Genomic DNA, 14,715 nt, shown 5'->3' with positions numbered 1-14,715 from the left:
TCCCCTGTGTGCCTTGTGTCTGGTGGCGTAGTTATGGAATCAAACCCAGTGCTCGGGGTATCCCGACCTGGCGGAGTAGATGGCAACTGTGTATGGGCTTCTCGCGACGAATCGCTTCTGCGGAAGGGAAATGGAGAACGGTTCTTTTTCTCGGACAGGGGAAATGCGCCGCCGGGAGCTTGGACGATGCTCTTTCTCCGATTCATCACCGTGCCTAGTCGTCTCAGCCCACCAAGGGGCGTGTGCCTCGGTTCCGGAGCTACAGATTGGAAAATCAGCAAAATTAATCTACGAGCCAACCGACGACCACGACACATACCTGGAGGAGGCACTCGGGAACGACCGGACCTGTTAGAATGCTGACTGGCAGCATCGTCCTGGAGCCGTGGCGGTGGAGGAAGATCAGACGGGTTGACGGTCCCTGATTCTTGCCTTCTCGGCACAGGTTCTCTCCCGCCGTTGATTTTCGTAGCCCACGTCTTGATCTCGTCTGCCGTTTGCACATTCAAAAGGGCATTCAGACAGCTCTCTGCCGTCTGTCGATTGCGCTCGATCTGGTCGACCTCATGCGTCTGGAGCTGCGTGAGGACGTCTCGCAGGTGATTGAGTCGGCTTTCATCAATAGCCTGGAGCTGCTCAAACACAAAGGGTGCCCGTGATTCCCATTGCTGGCTCGCTTCTTCCAGCGCAGACACAGCCGCGGCAACCTTGTCAGCGCCCTTGTGGCCCTTCTCCTTGGCCTTGTCTACTTTCCGCTGGGCCGCTTCCAGCGTCTTGGACAGAGCGGCCAAGTCATTCTGTATGCTGGGCATGGATTGTAGGTCCTTGTTCTTTGTGGCATACTCCCTCAACGGCCTCTCGACGTCCTCCTCCATCTTCTGCGCAAAGGTCTCGTGCGATGCGGCGAGCGATTCGGTAGCATTCACGATCCGCTGCCATGGCAGCTGAAATACCCTGAGGCCACGCTTAGTAAACGTAGAGAAACCTCGATGTTCCGACGGTCGCTTACCCCAGAGCAGCACCCCCATCCAGCTGCGGTCGCCGTGCGAGCTTCCGCAGGCCCTGGACGTAGAGCTCTTCCACGCGCCGGCGCTCCTGTTGCCGAAATCGAAATCAGGTCAGCCATCGGGCAGTTCTATCGGCTGCGCAGCCGGCGCTAGGACGGGGGGGTGAGGATACCTGGAGCCAGTCCGCAATATCCGCATTGATCTTGTTGATGACGCGAATGCGATCATTGAGAACTGCCGTCGCCTGGCCCGGCTGCAACGACGTCTGTTTCCCGCATGGCGGAGCTGTCAGTCACGATGCGAAGGCTTCGACGACTCGGGTCAGTTGGACGTACCAGCAACGCCGGATACTCCTGCCTTGACAGTTCCATGGCTGCTGTTCACGAGCGACGTGCGATGGCGGCCGGGGATTGAGCGAGGGGCATAATAGTCGATGCGGCGAGGTGGAACAGGAGACGGGTCGTGGGTAATTGAGGCGAGAGGTGCTGGGCCAGAGGGAGAGCAGCGAGCAGGCATGGATGACGGGCTGCGATGCGCACGCGACGAGTGGAGCAGCCGTTCCGCAACGTCAGGCCAAGCCAAGTCAGGTGCTGCAGAAGGCCGGAGCAGGCTAGCCGGCCTCGGCAGTCGTGCTCCGCCTCGCCTTTTAGCCGCCTTCGTCGACCTTCTGGAACCCCTCGCCGGATTATATTGTTGCCCAACCTCTGTCGTTGCTGTCCTGCGCGATTCTAGTCTTGCTCTTTGCGAACAGAACCGTCTATCGCCTGCTCTTACGCCCGCAAGTAGAACAGCGAACCAGCGATCACCAGCTGCATCAGGTACGGCATCCATGGCCCAGCAATGTGGCTCTTACGTCAGTGCAGTTTCTCCACTGGCCTGCTCTGACGACAACGCTCGACACGCACACTCGTCCATTCCTTGGAGAACGTTTGCTGACAGCCCGGGATCCACGCATAAAGCGCAATGGCGGCTGCTGGGGCCGATTGGAAGAAATCTCTTAGCTTTACGGACAGACTAACCTCAATCCAAGCCATGTAAGACATTTCAGCTTACGGGCTGTGAGCGGCTTTGTTTTGGACTCTCACCCTTTCCTGGGCGACATGCTCACGGCTCCGACAGTGCTACCGCCTATCGACGTGCCTCGCCATCTGCAAGCTACGCGGAAGCTCAGTCGCATGGCAGGCGATATGAGAGCGAAGCATATGACAAGGCAACGTCAAAGGTCTGCCACTAACGGGATTTCTTTATTTTGCTTTGCAACACGGGGATAACTTCCCAGCGTGTCAGGACATGGTGACTCATGTGGTACTGATCAGACAGAATATGACCGAATGTGCCAGGAGGCCATCGACGAAGCAGACGCTACCGAGTCCGTGGCTCCGGTGATCAGCAGCCCCAACCCCCCGGCTGACGAACCGGAAGAGGAGGAGGAGTCAACGGAGAAGGGTATTAAGCTGGGCGAGTATCAACGCTGTCTTCACCATGCGGATGGCCTGGTTTCAACCGTCTATCGATCCAAGAAGGAGGATGGCACCCTGGTTGCTTTGAAGGTGACCACGCCGCATCTCATGAATCCTCCCCATGACGCGAAGCGTGAGGTCCGAATCCTACGGGAAGTCGCGAGTGAGCATATCATTCCCCTTCTTGAGTCGTTTGATGCCTCTGGAGGCCGGCTGGTCATGGTGTTTCCCTTCATGAAGTATAATTTCGACAACTTACTGCATAAAGAGGTCTTAACGGGAGCGCAGATAAGGTCCCACTTGCGAGATATGTTCAGCGCTTTGGCCCATCTGCATTCTCTGGGGATCATCCATCGCGATGTCAAGCCGTCCAACATTCTGTTGAAGTCGCCAGCGGGGCCTGCGTACCTGGCGGACTTTGGCATCGCATGGAAGGAAGGGGAGTCGGGAAAAAGAGCCTGCAAACAAGAAAATCATTGACGTGGGTACCACCTGCTACCGTGCTCCCGAGATCCTGTTCGGCTACAAGGAGTACGACACCACTGTCGATCTCTGGGCCGCAGGGTGTGTGGTGGCCGAGGCTGTGTTGCCGAATCACCGACAACTGTTTGACGCGGGACCTGCGGGCACCGAGCTGGCGCTTATTCAATCCATCTTCACGACCCTCGGTACGCCCACCGCGGAGACTTGGCCTGTGAGTGACCCGGTTGCAATGGCGGTGGTGATTCAACAATGGAAGAATTGACCAAGCACGCAGGAAACGTCCAAGCTGCCCGACTGGGGCAAGGTCGAATTCCACGAATACCCCGGCAAGCCGTGGGAGGAGATCCTCAAAGGAGCGCCTTCTCGCGGCCGTGACCTGACCAGCCAGCTGATTCGTTTTGAAAGCAAGACAAGACTGTCTGCTGCCGAGGTAAGCAATTGACCAGGGACGCTTGTTGCTGTACAAATTGGTGTATGAATGATGCCAACTCACTGTTTCTGAAGGCTCTTAATCACCCCTTCCTTGCGGTGTAATGATCGTTGGAACATGGAGTGAGATATGTCGGCCGACTCGAATTCCGACAATGCGACAGCACAAAGCAAGCTAAGCAACAAGGTAGGACGAAGCATGACACAGTTTACATCGTTTCAGACCTACTGTCTAACCAGGCCTTTTTTTTTCTTCTGACTATCTAAAGTGATCGATCTAGCATTGAAAGAATGGAGATGGTTGTTGGTGGCAGTGATGCTCCTTGTGCAGTCACTTGTCAGGATCGTTAGACCCCGTAAACAGTTGATAATAACCAGAGAAAAGCGACGTAAATTCCAATCGCCATGCAGTGTCCTTTTACTCCATACAGCATGATTACTCCGAAGGTACTCTTTCAACACCATACACATTTACTGTACTGTACATCAGGGTAGTTGTATGGCTCGGGGTCGCAAGCGTACTCTCTAGTAGTCTACCTCGACCAAGGTACGACCAGTGTGCTAGGTCACCTGACTGTACCCTGGCATTACATGCAATCCATGTCCTCGTGCTCTCTCAGACTGCCCTCGAACTGCTCCTTCCCTGGTCGAGAATCTGCCTAAGTCCTCCGTATTTTGCCGGAGAGGCACGGCCAATAATAAATGGTCTTGCACCACGGTAAAGGAACACGAGGGTGCAGATTAGGAAGGAGCAACAGCACGAGTTCAGGCCGAGGAAGGAGCGTGTTTTTATTAAATTCTTCCCGGAAGGTGCACAGGCTCCGCGCCTTGCCTGTTCGAGATAGGCCCATCTCTCGCCAGCCTATCAGAGTGGAGCAGGGCGGGACGGGAGCCGTCTTGGCGCGCAGCACGCGAACGGCGCGGCTGCAAAACAACAAAACAGCAGCGTTCCCTGCAGCACTCGGTCAGCTAGCTTGGAGTTTGAAACCACCAGCCGGGCGATGATCGGGGCCGTTTGTCCTGTGAAATTGATCTGCGGGGTTAAGGTTCCTTACCGTCACATTACCAGGCACGAGGCAGTCTTCGCCAATCATGTTCGCTCCTGGGCTGCTCCAACACTTTCCCACTGGCCTGATACCACACGATACGTTAATTGATACCAGGCACATGGCGGCCATAGCCCCCATCCAACCCATGTCTTTCAGCCGAACTAAGTCATGATGCCTGTCTTTTCATCCTGCCTGGCGCAATCCCTTCTCTTTCTCTTCTCCTTGTGGCTTCTCACCACCTTTGTTCCCTTGGGGTGCGTCTCTCCACCTGTCTTTTTTTTTTATCTGATGCGGCCTGGTAGCTTGTCGCGTTTCTATTGAATCGACCTGCACAGGCTGTAGTCTGTCTTTTCATTCTCTACCCCACGCTCCTTTCGTGCGTTTCAATCAGGTCCTCAAGCAGGACCCGCCTCACGTTCTTTCTGCGCCGAGTCCCGCATAGTCTCTCTCTGATCGCGTTACACTGATATCGCCAGCTACATGTGCATCTGATTGTGGGATATCGAACGCCTCTGCTCATTTGTCAGGCAGCGCCTGTTCTTGCATGATCACTTTGGGATCAATCCATACTGGCATTTGTGCACCAGATATCTCCTGGGGATAGGCTGTTGCTGAGACATCAATATAGTTCCAGTTCTTGGGGGATAACTGTGCTGTGCAGCACAGTCGCTTGGATGAGCAACCATGCCACACGGACATGGACATCACGACCATGGGGGTGCGCACAGTAAGCGTGGTCTGATCGGGGATCTAGGGAATCTTTTGGGCTTTAGTGAACGAGACAAGACTGGTGATAATCCAAATGGACACGTTGAGACACTAGTGACAGTGGTTTATGTCACTGCTTCTCCCACGTTTGAGGGCCCGATCGGTGGATATGTAACCCAAACCGTGGGAGATATGAATACGCAGACAAAGGCAGTGGGAGTTGGTCCTCCTGTGCAGCAGACAAACCCGCCGCCACAACCGACAGAGCAAACGGCGCAAACGACAGAGGTTCCAACAACCATCCTCACTGCCCCGGCACCACCTCCCACGACTGAACCTCCCTCTACGACCGAACTCCCATCCACAACCGAAGCCCCTTCGACGGGTCCAAGTACCACGAGCGAGGCTCTTCCAACGACGACATCTCTTTCTGCCGCCATCTTGACCTCTGCCGCCGCAGCAACCTCGTCTACTATCACGTCCGCCGGCTTAGATCAAACGCCCGCCGCGTCATCATCAGCTGCGTCTCCGACTGCCAGCGTGAAAGCATCCAGCTCTGGGGGGCTGTCTCCGGGTGGCAAGGCTGGTCTAGCACTTGGGATCCTGTTGGGAATTGCCGCGATCGCCGGAATGGTGCTCTTCTGGCTACACAGGAAGAAGAAGGAGCAGGAGAGCCTTGCTCAGAGCGACAATGAGAAGTCTGCTGCTGGAGGCCCAGCCTCAGCGATGAATCCCCCGCCTATGACCCAGTCAACAGTCCCGCGACGACCTACAATCCCCTCTACTCCCCCTCAGGTCAGCTTGCGCCCAGTCACTCAATTCTCTCCCAACCTCGATTTGACCAAAGCAGCTGGCGGAAATTCGGCTGCTGCGGGCGCTTTCGGTGCTGGAGTAGGAGCGGCAGCTGGAGCTGCGGCTGGAGCTGCGGCTGTCGCGTCAACCGGTGCTTCGCGTAATCTGACGGGCAATCAAGTGAGCGAGAGGCCTTACAACGGCACTGCTCACAATCCGCCTCAGCAGTCTCCCAGAGTGGCCAACGCGGCTCAGAATCCATTCAAGGACCCGGTGAATCCGTTTGAGAACCCTGCAGAGGCCTCTTCTCCGCCGCCCCCCGTGTCCAAGGATGGTTCGGATGCTACGTCTCCGGTTCGTGAGTTGACTACTCCTCCTGCTGGTTCTGCGACTGCTCCAGCCGGTCCTAGCACTGCTCCCTCCAGTCCTAGTACCCCTCCTGCTGGTACTAGCACTTCTGCTGGTCCTAGCACATCTACCGGCCCTAGCACTCCTCCCGCCGATACTAGTACTCCTACCGGTCCTGCTCATCCTGCCGGTTCTGAATCAGGCGCTTCTGCCGGCGAAGCCGCTGGAGTCGCTGCTGGAATCGCTGCTGGGGCGGCAGCAGTGGCTGTTTCCAAGAGTGCCGACAATCCTAGCCCGACAAAGCCACCGTCTCCGGAACCTCGTGAAGCTTCAGGCAGCCCCGATAGTGCAGCCAGCGCTGGCTCTCGTCCACAGTCCCCTGCCGTGCCGTTCCAAAGCAATGTGTACCGCGTGCACATGGATTACATTCCGGCTTTGAGTGACGAGATAGAGCTCCGTGCTGGTCAGCTTGTGCGACTCCTGCATGTTTACGATGATGGTTGGGTAGGTGATTTCGATGAGTATATCTATGTATTGTAGAGCGAGCGCTAATTAATGCAAAACAGACTCTATGCGCCAGCCTTGATGGATCTCGGAAAGGTATCGCTCCGCGGAGTTGCCTATCTGCACATCCTCTCCAGCCCCGTGGCACTGGGCAAGGCCCTCGAGGTCCGAACGGACGTCCAATGTCTCCGGCAGGCGGTCGCAAGGGTCCCCCAGCGGGAGGACCTCCCCGTTTCTACCAGGAGCGCCCTATGTCTCCAAATCGCCCTCCATTCCCTGCCCCGCCTCGCTCTCAGCCGGGCCCTCCGATGTCTCCTGCGTCCTACGCTGATGTTCCACGACCGCTCACTCCTTCCCGGAATTCGCCTACAAGCCCTAATCCTGGTTCCTATGGACCTCCAGGAGCGCCGAGGCCGTCAAGCCCTGCCGGTGGAAACAACGGGCGGGCAAATGGGCCACCAGGACCGAGTCCTCTAGCTGGAGCACCACCTGCCGGTCCTCCTCGGCAAGGACCTATCGAAAGGAAGCCAGTTCCTGGACAGGCGATTTAGTGGACTCTCCACTGAACAAGATCTAGCCATGCGATGTGCAATATGAATGTCATGGTTGTGCCGACGAACACGCCGCTAGACGGTCCAGTGCTAGATGACGTGGCAGCAACAGTCGTTCTTCAAATCACTTCTCTTCTTCCTTTTTTATTCTTTACTTTCTCTTTCTAGAGCCGTCTGGATGGCCGCCAATAGTGATCCCATCCATTTTCTTTTTTTTTCCGTCTACAGCAGCCGGAACCATCAGGCAGAGCCGATATGAAACTGCTGCAGGTCCTGCTAAGCAAGACGCATGTTGCGTGTTTGTTTTTTTTTTAAATTTTTTTTACCTTGTCCACCTTGTCCAGCAAAGCGATTAGCACCCTTAACCCTTTACTTCGTTTTTCTTCCTCCTTTCATGTAGGAGCTTGCTTTATTTAAGTTTCACTTTCCGGAGCCTTTGACGAGAGCTACGAGGCAGCGCCTTTTCTTTTTATTTAAGGTCTGCTCTCTCTCTTCTCTTCTCTGTGCTACCTTTTTTTTTTCCCCCTCTTTCTTATCACATAGCTTACTTAGCAAGCATTGAGTTGCCAATGCCATGTACTTTGATTTGAGTATTCTTCATTTTTTTTATTCCCCCCTTGTTAGCGTGCATTTCTGTTTTGTTGTTGTAAATTAGGACCCATAGGAATTTCGAAATTCAATTCTTTTTTTTTTCTCAATTCTTGTTGTTGCCTTGTGGTGGCAACTCCATAGACCTTGCTTTTTGGAATTTCTTTTTTCGAAATTTTAAGCCGTAACTTATTAAAATAAATTAATATTGTTTTTACTTGAAGCTCTTCAGGAAACATTTATTTATCTGCGACAAGCACTGGAAATTTCCTTTTCAGGTAATTCATCTCCGCTTCCGATTACTGCTTGTAAAGAATATAATAAAGGCGCTGACAAGACTGAAGTTCTTCTCTTCTCCAGACATTTATCTCCTTTCTAATGGGAAAAAAAATAATGGCAGGAGATGTATGTAATAGACATATTATATAATTATATAATTAATTAATCAATGAGACGTTCCATCCGGACTGGATGGAGTATGGATGGGATGAATGCCAGCATGGAACAACCATCGCATGCTGCTGGGCACTTCCAGTCAGGACCAATTTAATCGACTTCTCTCTCTCACTAATTAATTAGCTCCTGTAAGGTAGGTAGGTATTTACATTCATCTTACTTAATAATAGTTATTAAAGAGGGGACTTTTTCCCCCGTAGTAATTGTATTATTAACCCTAATCCTATAGTCCTGGCACCATGATCTGATATCACCATCACCAGTGACTTGTTGGCTTGAATTGATCATTTGTTTTTGTTTTCGACACTCGTGTACTGTACAGTACATGCATACGTATGTATCTCCATGAACAGTAGATTACTAGCAGGTGCTGTCTAGTGTAGCAACCCTACTATGTATTATATGTATGGATGATACTGGCCCGGTCGACAACTTTGTTTTAATTATTATTATTATTCCACTAGATATGTTATGTAGAATGTACAGTACATACAAGTTCGAGCTTACTGATAAGGAAAGAAAGAAATACTCAAGTTACATTCTCATTCTCCCATAACGAAATACATTATTAATTATCATTATTATGAGATAGGAGATATTCCCCATTTCACTGTGTGAAAAAAAAAAGGATAATTAGAGTCCAGCTACGTACAGCCAGCTGCTACCTGCTACCTCCGACTAAACTGAACAAACAGCGGAGGCAGCGTCGTGGTGAACGCATCCAGCGCTCCTTTATCGAATCCCTCGCCCGATTCCCCCGGCGCAAACGATATATCGAACTGCTGCGCGATGCAAGATATTGCAATGCGCAGGCTCATCATTGCCAGGTTCTTGCCGGGACAGCTGTATGGGCCTGTAAATAATATAAATTTTGTCAGCAAAAAAAAAAGATTCTTAAGATCCTTGGGCTCAGCTGAAGAAGGCTGCTAACCAAGTGAGAAAGGAAGAAAAGGCGCGCTGTCCGTCCCCATCTCCTCCCTCCTCTCCCCCCATCGCTCCGGCACAAAGTCTTGCGCGTCGCGGTAGTACCGCTCGTCTGTCTGGATCAGCTGGATCAGCACGAACACGTTCACGTCGCCCGGCACGTACACCTCGTCGACTTGGATCCCGCCCGGCGGCGTGACGCGGTATCCGCCGGTGAGCAGGGCGGGCCTCAGACGCAGCGTCTCGTTGATGATGTCGTCGATGAACGTCACCGACGTGACCTTCTCGTAGGACCAGTCCTGCGCGCCGCCGGGCATTGCCTCGTCGAGCAGACGCAGCAGCTTCTTCATCGTGGCGGGGTACTTGGCTAGGTAGAAGAGGATGGTGGCGAGGGTCGATCCTGTGGTGTCGCTGGGAATCAAATCTTCAGTGGGTGCAGTCAGTCAGAATGAGATGTGGGATTTTGCTTACCTCCCTGCAACAATAACCACCCGCGAGTCTTCTTCTAGTGCCGTTTCGGAAGGAGATGCAGAGACGTCTTTTTCGACGAACGCCTTCAGCAGCCAGGACATGATGTCCTGGGGCTCCTGTTGAGGATCCCATGTCTAGTGGACATAAGGCATCGTCTTAGCAATGTCGTCAGTCAATCAGTCAGGGACAGGTGGATGGCCTACCTGTCGCTTACTCCTCAGCTCATCAGCACACCACTTGAAGAAGCTCGAATACCCCGAGGCAGCCCCAGGAATGCGACTGATCAGATTCAGCAGCCACGGCACCATGCTCATGATCTCCAGACTGGTCATGTGTTTGTGGATGCCCTGGATGGCTGTATGCTCGATGCCCGTGCGGAGATTGTTGAAGTCCTTCCCAAAGCCGATTTCGTCCATGATGTCGAAGCTGAGGAACATCGACCACGCTGTCACGTCCAGCGGCTTGCCGAGATTCGCGTTGATCTGCGCGATGAGCAGATCGGCTTTGGCCTTGATGCGTGGCCGGTATTGTGCGATAGCTGGGGACAAGATCAGCCAGCTTCCAAACACGATAATCATCACGTATACTGTACATGGACTTACCCTTGATGCTCAAGGCCCTATCCCACGCCTTCCTGCGCTTCCGGTGGGTGTCAAAGTCCCGCGTCATATGGATCGAACATTTGGTGTGATCGGTCGAAACCTGGCCATACCAGGTCGACTTCAGACACTGCGACTGCGGCCCGTGGATGAGCGGCACGGCGGATTTGCGAACAATGCAGAGTTCACGAAGGCTTGCAGGAAACACATGCAGTTAGAAAAGTATCAGTATAATAGGTATGACGACCTCTACCTGTCCGGACGAAATCGCCGTACTTGTCGTGCATCTTGGCCACCTCGACATGGTACTGGACCTTCTCTGCCGCTTTGGCCATGGCGTAGAAGCGGCTGAGCTTTGCTGCAAACGGGCCAGGAAAGCGACGAAGGCGATGGAAGAACAAGCGATAGACGCCGATGCTCAGGACGAGACCTGCATTGAAGGACGATGCGAGGAGCAGAACCCTCGTCGCGGATTGAATGATCGAAAAGTCCGTCCATGACGCGTACGAGTAGCCGAGCCCTAAAACGGCGGCGAGGTACAAGGCAAGAAACTCATAGAGATACGTTTCGACCTCGATGTTGCGGAAAATGGACCAGTGCAGCACGATGCCCAGAAGAGCAGCTGAGCCTGCTGCTTGTAGAGGAGGGACCTCGAGGAAGTCCTTTAACTCGGTCAGAGCTGCTGCCATGCTGGTGAAGTAGCGTCAGTTCAGCGCAAGAAAACTACCTACCAAGTAAGCACAAAGCACATGAAGACCAGGCCGGGAACACATGAAAAATATATAAGAATAATATAATACTGCATCTTAGCAGGTCATCAATCCTCGCAAGCGGGGTATCCTGCTGACCTCGACGCATTGACCCAAGCATGCCTGCAATGCCTGCAAATGCATGCATGTCTGCTGGGAGGCCCGAGCAGGACGGAACTGACACCATTGGCGTTGTCTGTCTTGCATCGCATCTTTATGCCAAAACAGTCAATGGACGCTTCTGGAGGGTGTGGCTACTGGCTGTTTTTTTTTTGTCAGGGATGCACTGACCTTTGTAAAAAGCAATGAGAGACGGATCTTTCCTTTCTCGGCAAAAACTGTCCTGCATACGTATACATTCTTTCGTATAGGAGGTGAGTTGTTCCGCCGGAAAAAAAAGTTTCATTGCGTGATGAAAAACAGGAGTAAATACTATACCAATCACTTCTCCTCTTCTACCTCCGTTTGTTCTCGAATGTGACGGACGTTTTGGTTCTTGACTATGGCGGGGGTAACGTTCAAGATTTATTTATCATAAACGGAATAAAGCTGTCTGTCCCTGGGCAATGGATTGATTGATTGATCTACGTACATACATCCGTACAATTCGAAGGTCTATTACATGGTTATATAAATAAGCACGAGTCAATCAACTTTGATTCGAAACAGTTCTAAACTACTCCCTACCGGGACTGTCGAAGTTGTCAGAGAATCTAGAAAAGATAACTCTTGTGATTCTCAACTCAATTTCTCAGCCAACTCATGCAGCATGGTAAATGGATGATATATGGATGATGATAGATGGATATATATGCAGTGCGAAAAGCGAATAAATGCAACATGCAAGGTAATCGTGTCGTCATCACGTCACATCACGTCAAAGATGCGGTACACCAAAACTAGCTAGAACGAGGTTCAGAATGCTGATGACTCCTTCGCCGAGGATGAGACCGGATGCAAGAACGACCACTGTCGAGGAAGAGTCGTCTTCGGCGGTGGTGGTGTCAGGGTCGTCTGCTGTTTCCTCTGCAACGTCTAGCGTTGCGACTGGTTCTGGTGTTGCAGGGTCATGATGGTGTAAATGGTTGTCTACGAGACTGTCGGGATTAGTGGTGCTACGCTTCTGCCGTCGCGACCACCACCATGCAATCGCTCCTCCGATGGCCCGCGCCAGCGTGAACGAGGGCACGTTGAACATGCCGACAGCAACGGCAATCCCCCCAGGTATCAAGGCACTCCAGGATCGAGATCCAGCCCTTCTGTAGGCATCCATGATCCTCAGGATCGACGTGACAACAAACACAGCACCAGCAATCATGGATGCTTGCCACGCCATCGGAGGCAAGCCCTGCCCAGTCACAAGACGGGCAGTGAAGATCCAGACATACGCCGTAGGCACCTGGAACATCTGGCCAGGGACATCATACACATTCACGTACATCTTGTAGACAGCGGTCGAAATCACAGCTCCGACGAGACTGCCAATCAACTGCCCGTAAAACTGCGCTTTGGGACTCGCACCTAGGAGATGGCCAGTCTTCAGATCCTGCATCATGTCCCCGGCCTGAAGAGCGCCCGACTCAGACACCGCGCCAGCAAGAAGGTTGGTCACAATGGCCGAGCGGCGCGTATGCTGCGCAGCAGGCGTCACCAAGGCGAAGATGAGCTGAGTCAGTTTACTGATGCCTGAAACAGGATTGAGATCAGTCTCCCCGAGGGCACGAACGCCCATGATCGAGAGCAGCAGGGCTAGGAGAGTAGCCATGCTGGAGAGAAACGGGGTGATAATGCTACCGAATGCAATGTGCATGCAAATAACGTTCAAAGCAAGGGTCAGCGGAAGCAAGATGATGACCGTTCGCGCTGATACCAGCTGAGATGGCGGTGCATCATCATTGTCGGTGTTGCTCCCGTTACCTGCACTTGACTCTGTTCCAGGCAAGGAGTTGAGGGCGGAATAGCCGACACGCGAACGGCGTTCAAGGCTAAAAAGACTGAACCAGGACCATCCATCGCGGTGAATAGACCGAGGCTTTGGTCTCAGCCTCGGGGCATATCCAAGCAAGGTCCTGATGATAAGCCAACCCAAGCTGATTATAGAATCAGCCAGCATGATCGCGAGAGATACCCAAACAATCCACCCTTTGCTTCCATTCTCCCAGTCATTCACCGGTCCTGGTGCCCAGTTTTTATACTTCGCGAGAGGTGACAGAATTGCCCATCCGAAGATCGCGCCAACTAGCATGTGCATCGATGTGGACGGGCCCATAATAATTCCCTGGCCGACATATGCAGGGGAAGGATTAAGGGTCCACAGCCAATTCTGAGCGAGGGAAACCCCAAGGATCGGGACGTCGCGGAGTTGAGGGATGAAATAAGAGAACAGGGTCTAACACTGTCAGCATCCATCAATCAACAATATAGTTGAAGCTCTCACATAGAACGCAGACACCGCAAACGCCCCCACAAGCAGTCGTATCTTGGACTTCCAATCTTTCCGGCTGTCCTTTGTAGCGATACTTCGTTCCGCTCGTGAGACCGGGGTTGTGGATTGTTCGGCTGGCAAGAGTGCTTCGCTCTCCAGTTCGTTTCCAGGGCGTTTGTGGCTCGCCGTCGATTTCTCGTCTGCCTGCGAACCGCCATGTAGGACTCTGATCATCAATGCACTCGCAGTCCCAGTGGGGAATTTTAATTTCTCGCGCACAATCACCTCCTTCCGGAGCGGGACCGCGAAGACGACGCCAAAGAGACAGACCCCAAGACTCCAGACGACGAGCTTCCAGAAACCAACCTTGAGCGGGCCACCCTCTCCCGTGCCACCATCTCCTGAGGGACCGTCGTCACCCTCTCTCAAGAGAAACTCCAGCGCTGGAATCACGCCCACAAAGCCACATCCCAGCGGCATCGTCCCTACCGCACCGGCAACCGTTTGTATAAGGACGTTCTCGACGGGAGTGAACGGAAAGGAAAGGTGCTTTGACAAGGTCTTGAAAACCGCGAAGCCGATCAGGGCGGATGGCATGGCCATGGTACTGATCCAGCCAGTCTGGAGACCGAAATATGTGTTGGTGAAGGTGATCAAGGTGCCGATAATCATGCCGACGAGCAGAGAGCGCGGCGTGAAGCTCTGGGCGGAAGTGACGGGCGATCTCGTTGTCGTGAAGGCGACATTATAGTCGTTCTGGGCGATGGCATCACCGCCCAAATCCCCATCGTCATCTGCATGGTGATCAGGAGCTGCTGGGATTCGTGACCGCAGGTCGCTGTCGGGGTGGGCATCCCTTGCCATGGCCATCGTCTGGTAGTTCATCGCGCCCCTGGGCGCGGTCGCTCCCGCCTGGAGACCGGTACTTAGACGCTATAAGTACCTTCACAGGAGAAATGGCCAAGCCTCCATGACAATTCCAGGAGCAGACTTCTCAAACGACGGCTGTCTTCCACGTCGAGGGGGAGGAGGAGAAAACGTGCTCAACGAGCGTATTCTGACTAATGCACAATCCCCGGCGCCAAGCCGAGATAGCGATTTACGTTATGCAAAATTTGGTGCAGTCTTGGCACCCCAAAACCTCAAAAAATTGCAACTTTTGTATCGGAAGC

General features: G+C 53.1%; 5 protein-coding genes across 5 annotated transcripts; 2 read left to right on the top strand and 3 right to left on the bottom strand.

Annotated features, from left to right (window-relative positions):
• T310_7029 (uncharacterized protein) lies at positions 1-1,523 on the bottom strand (the record flags this gene model as incomplete). The annotated part of the gene is made up of 4 exons (XM_013470176.1): positions 1-259; positions 320-944; positions 1,010-1,095; positions 1,343-1,523. Coding segments are annotated over 4 exons (1,151 nt in total), but the record flags the coding sequence as incomplete, so codon positions are not given.
• Positions 1,524-2,338: 815 nt separating this feature from the next.
• On the top strand, positions 2,339-4,042 carry T310_7028 (Cdk2 interacts with cyclins A; the record flags this gene model as incomplete). Its single annotated transcript, XM_013470175.1, has 4 exons — positions 2,339-2,605; positions 2,862-3,161; positions 3,225-3,380; positions 3,875-4,042. 4 exons carry the CDS (start codon positions 2,339-2,341, stop codon positions 4,040-4,042), a joined length of 891 nt encoding a protein of 296 aa, XP_013325629.1.
• Positions 4,043-4,599: 557 nt separating this feature from the next.
• T310_7027 (SH3 domain protein) lies at positions 4,600-7,257 on the top strand (the record flags this gene model as incomplete). The annotated part of the gene is made up of 5 exons (XM_013470174.1): positions 4,600-4,682; positions 4,771-4,804; positions 5,057-5,155; positions 5,215-6,780; positions 6,877-7,257. 5 exons carry the CDS (start codon positions 4,600-4,602, stop codon positions 7,255-7,257), a joined length of 2,163 nt encoding a protein of 720 aa, XP_013325628.1.
• Positions 7,258-9,043: 1,786 nt separating this feature from the next.
• On the bottom strand, positions 9,044-11,174 carry T310_7026 (Benzoate 4-monooxygenase; the record flags this gene model as incomplete). Its single annotated transcript, XM_013470173.1, has 7 exons — positions 9,044-9,228; positions 9,307-9,710; positions 9,771-9,904; positions 9,974-10,308; positions 10,373-10,563; positions 10,646-11,059; positions 11,101-11,174. The coding sequence occupies 7 exons, from the start codon at positions 11,172-11,174 to the stop codon at positions 9,044-9,046; spliced, it is 1,737 nt and encodes a 578-aa protein (XP_013325627.1).
• An 821-nt stretch (positions 11,175-11,995) lies between these two features.
• On the bottom strand, positions 11,996-14,428 carry T310_7025 (uncharacterized protein; the record flags this gene model as incomplete). Its single annotated transcript, XM_013470172.1, has 2 exons — positions 11,996-13,507; positions 13,556-14,428. The coding sequence occupies 2 exons, from the start codon at positions 14,426-14,428 to the stop codon at positions 11,996-11,998; spliced, it is 2,385 nt and encodes a 794-aa protein (XP_013325626.1).
• Between the last annotated feature and the right edge of the window lie 287 nt (positions 14,429-14,715).

This window comes from Rasamsonia emersonii, assembly GCF_000968595.1.
Source record: "Rasamsonia emersonii CBS 393.64 chromosome Unknown ctg1118621760492, whole genome shotgun sequence".
NCBI lineage: Eukaryota > Fungi > Ascomycota > Eurotiomycetes > Eurotiales > Trichocomaceae > Rasamsonia > Rasamsonia emersonii.
This window is presented reverse-complemented; position numbering and strand designations above follow the sequence as displayed.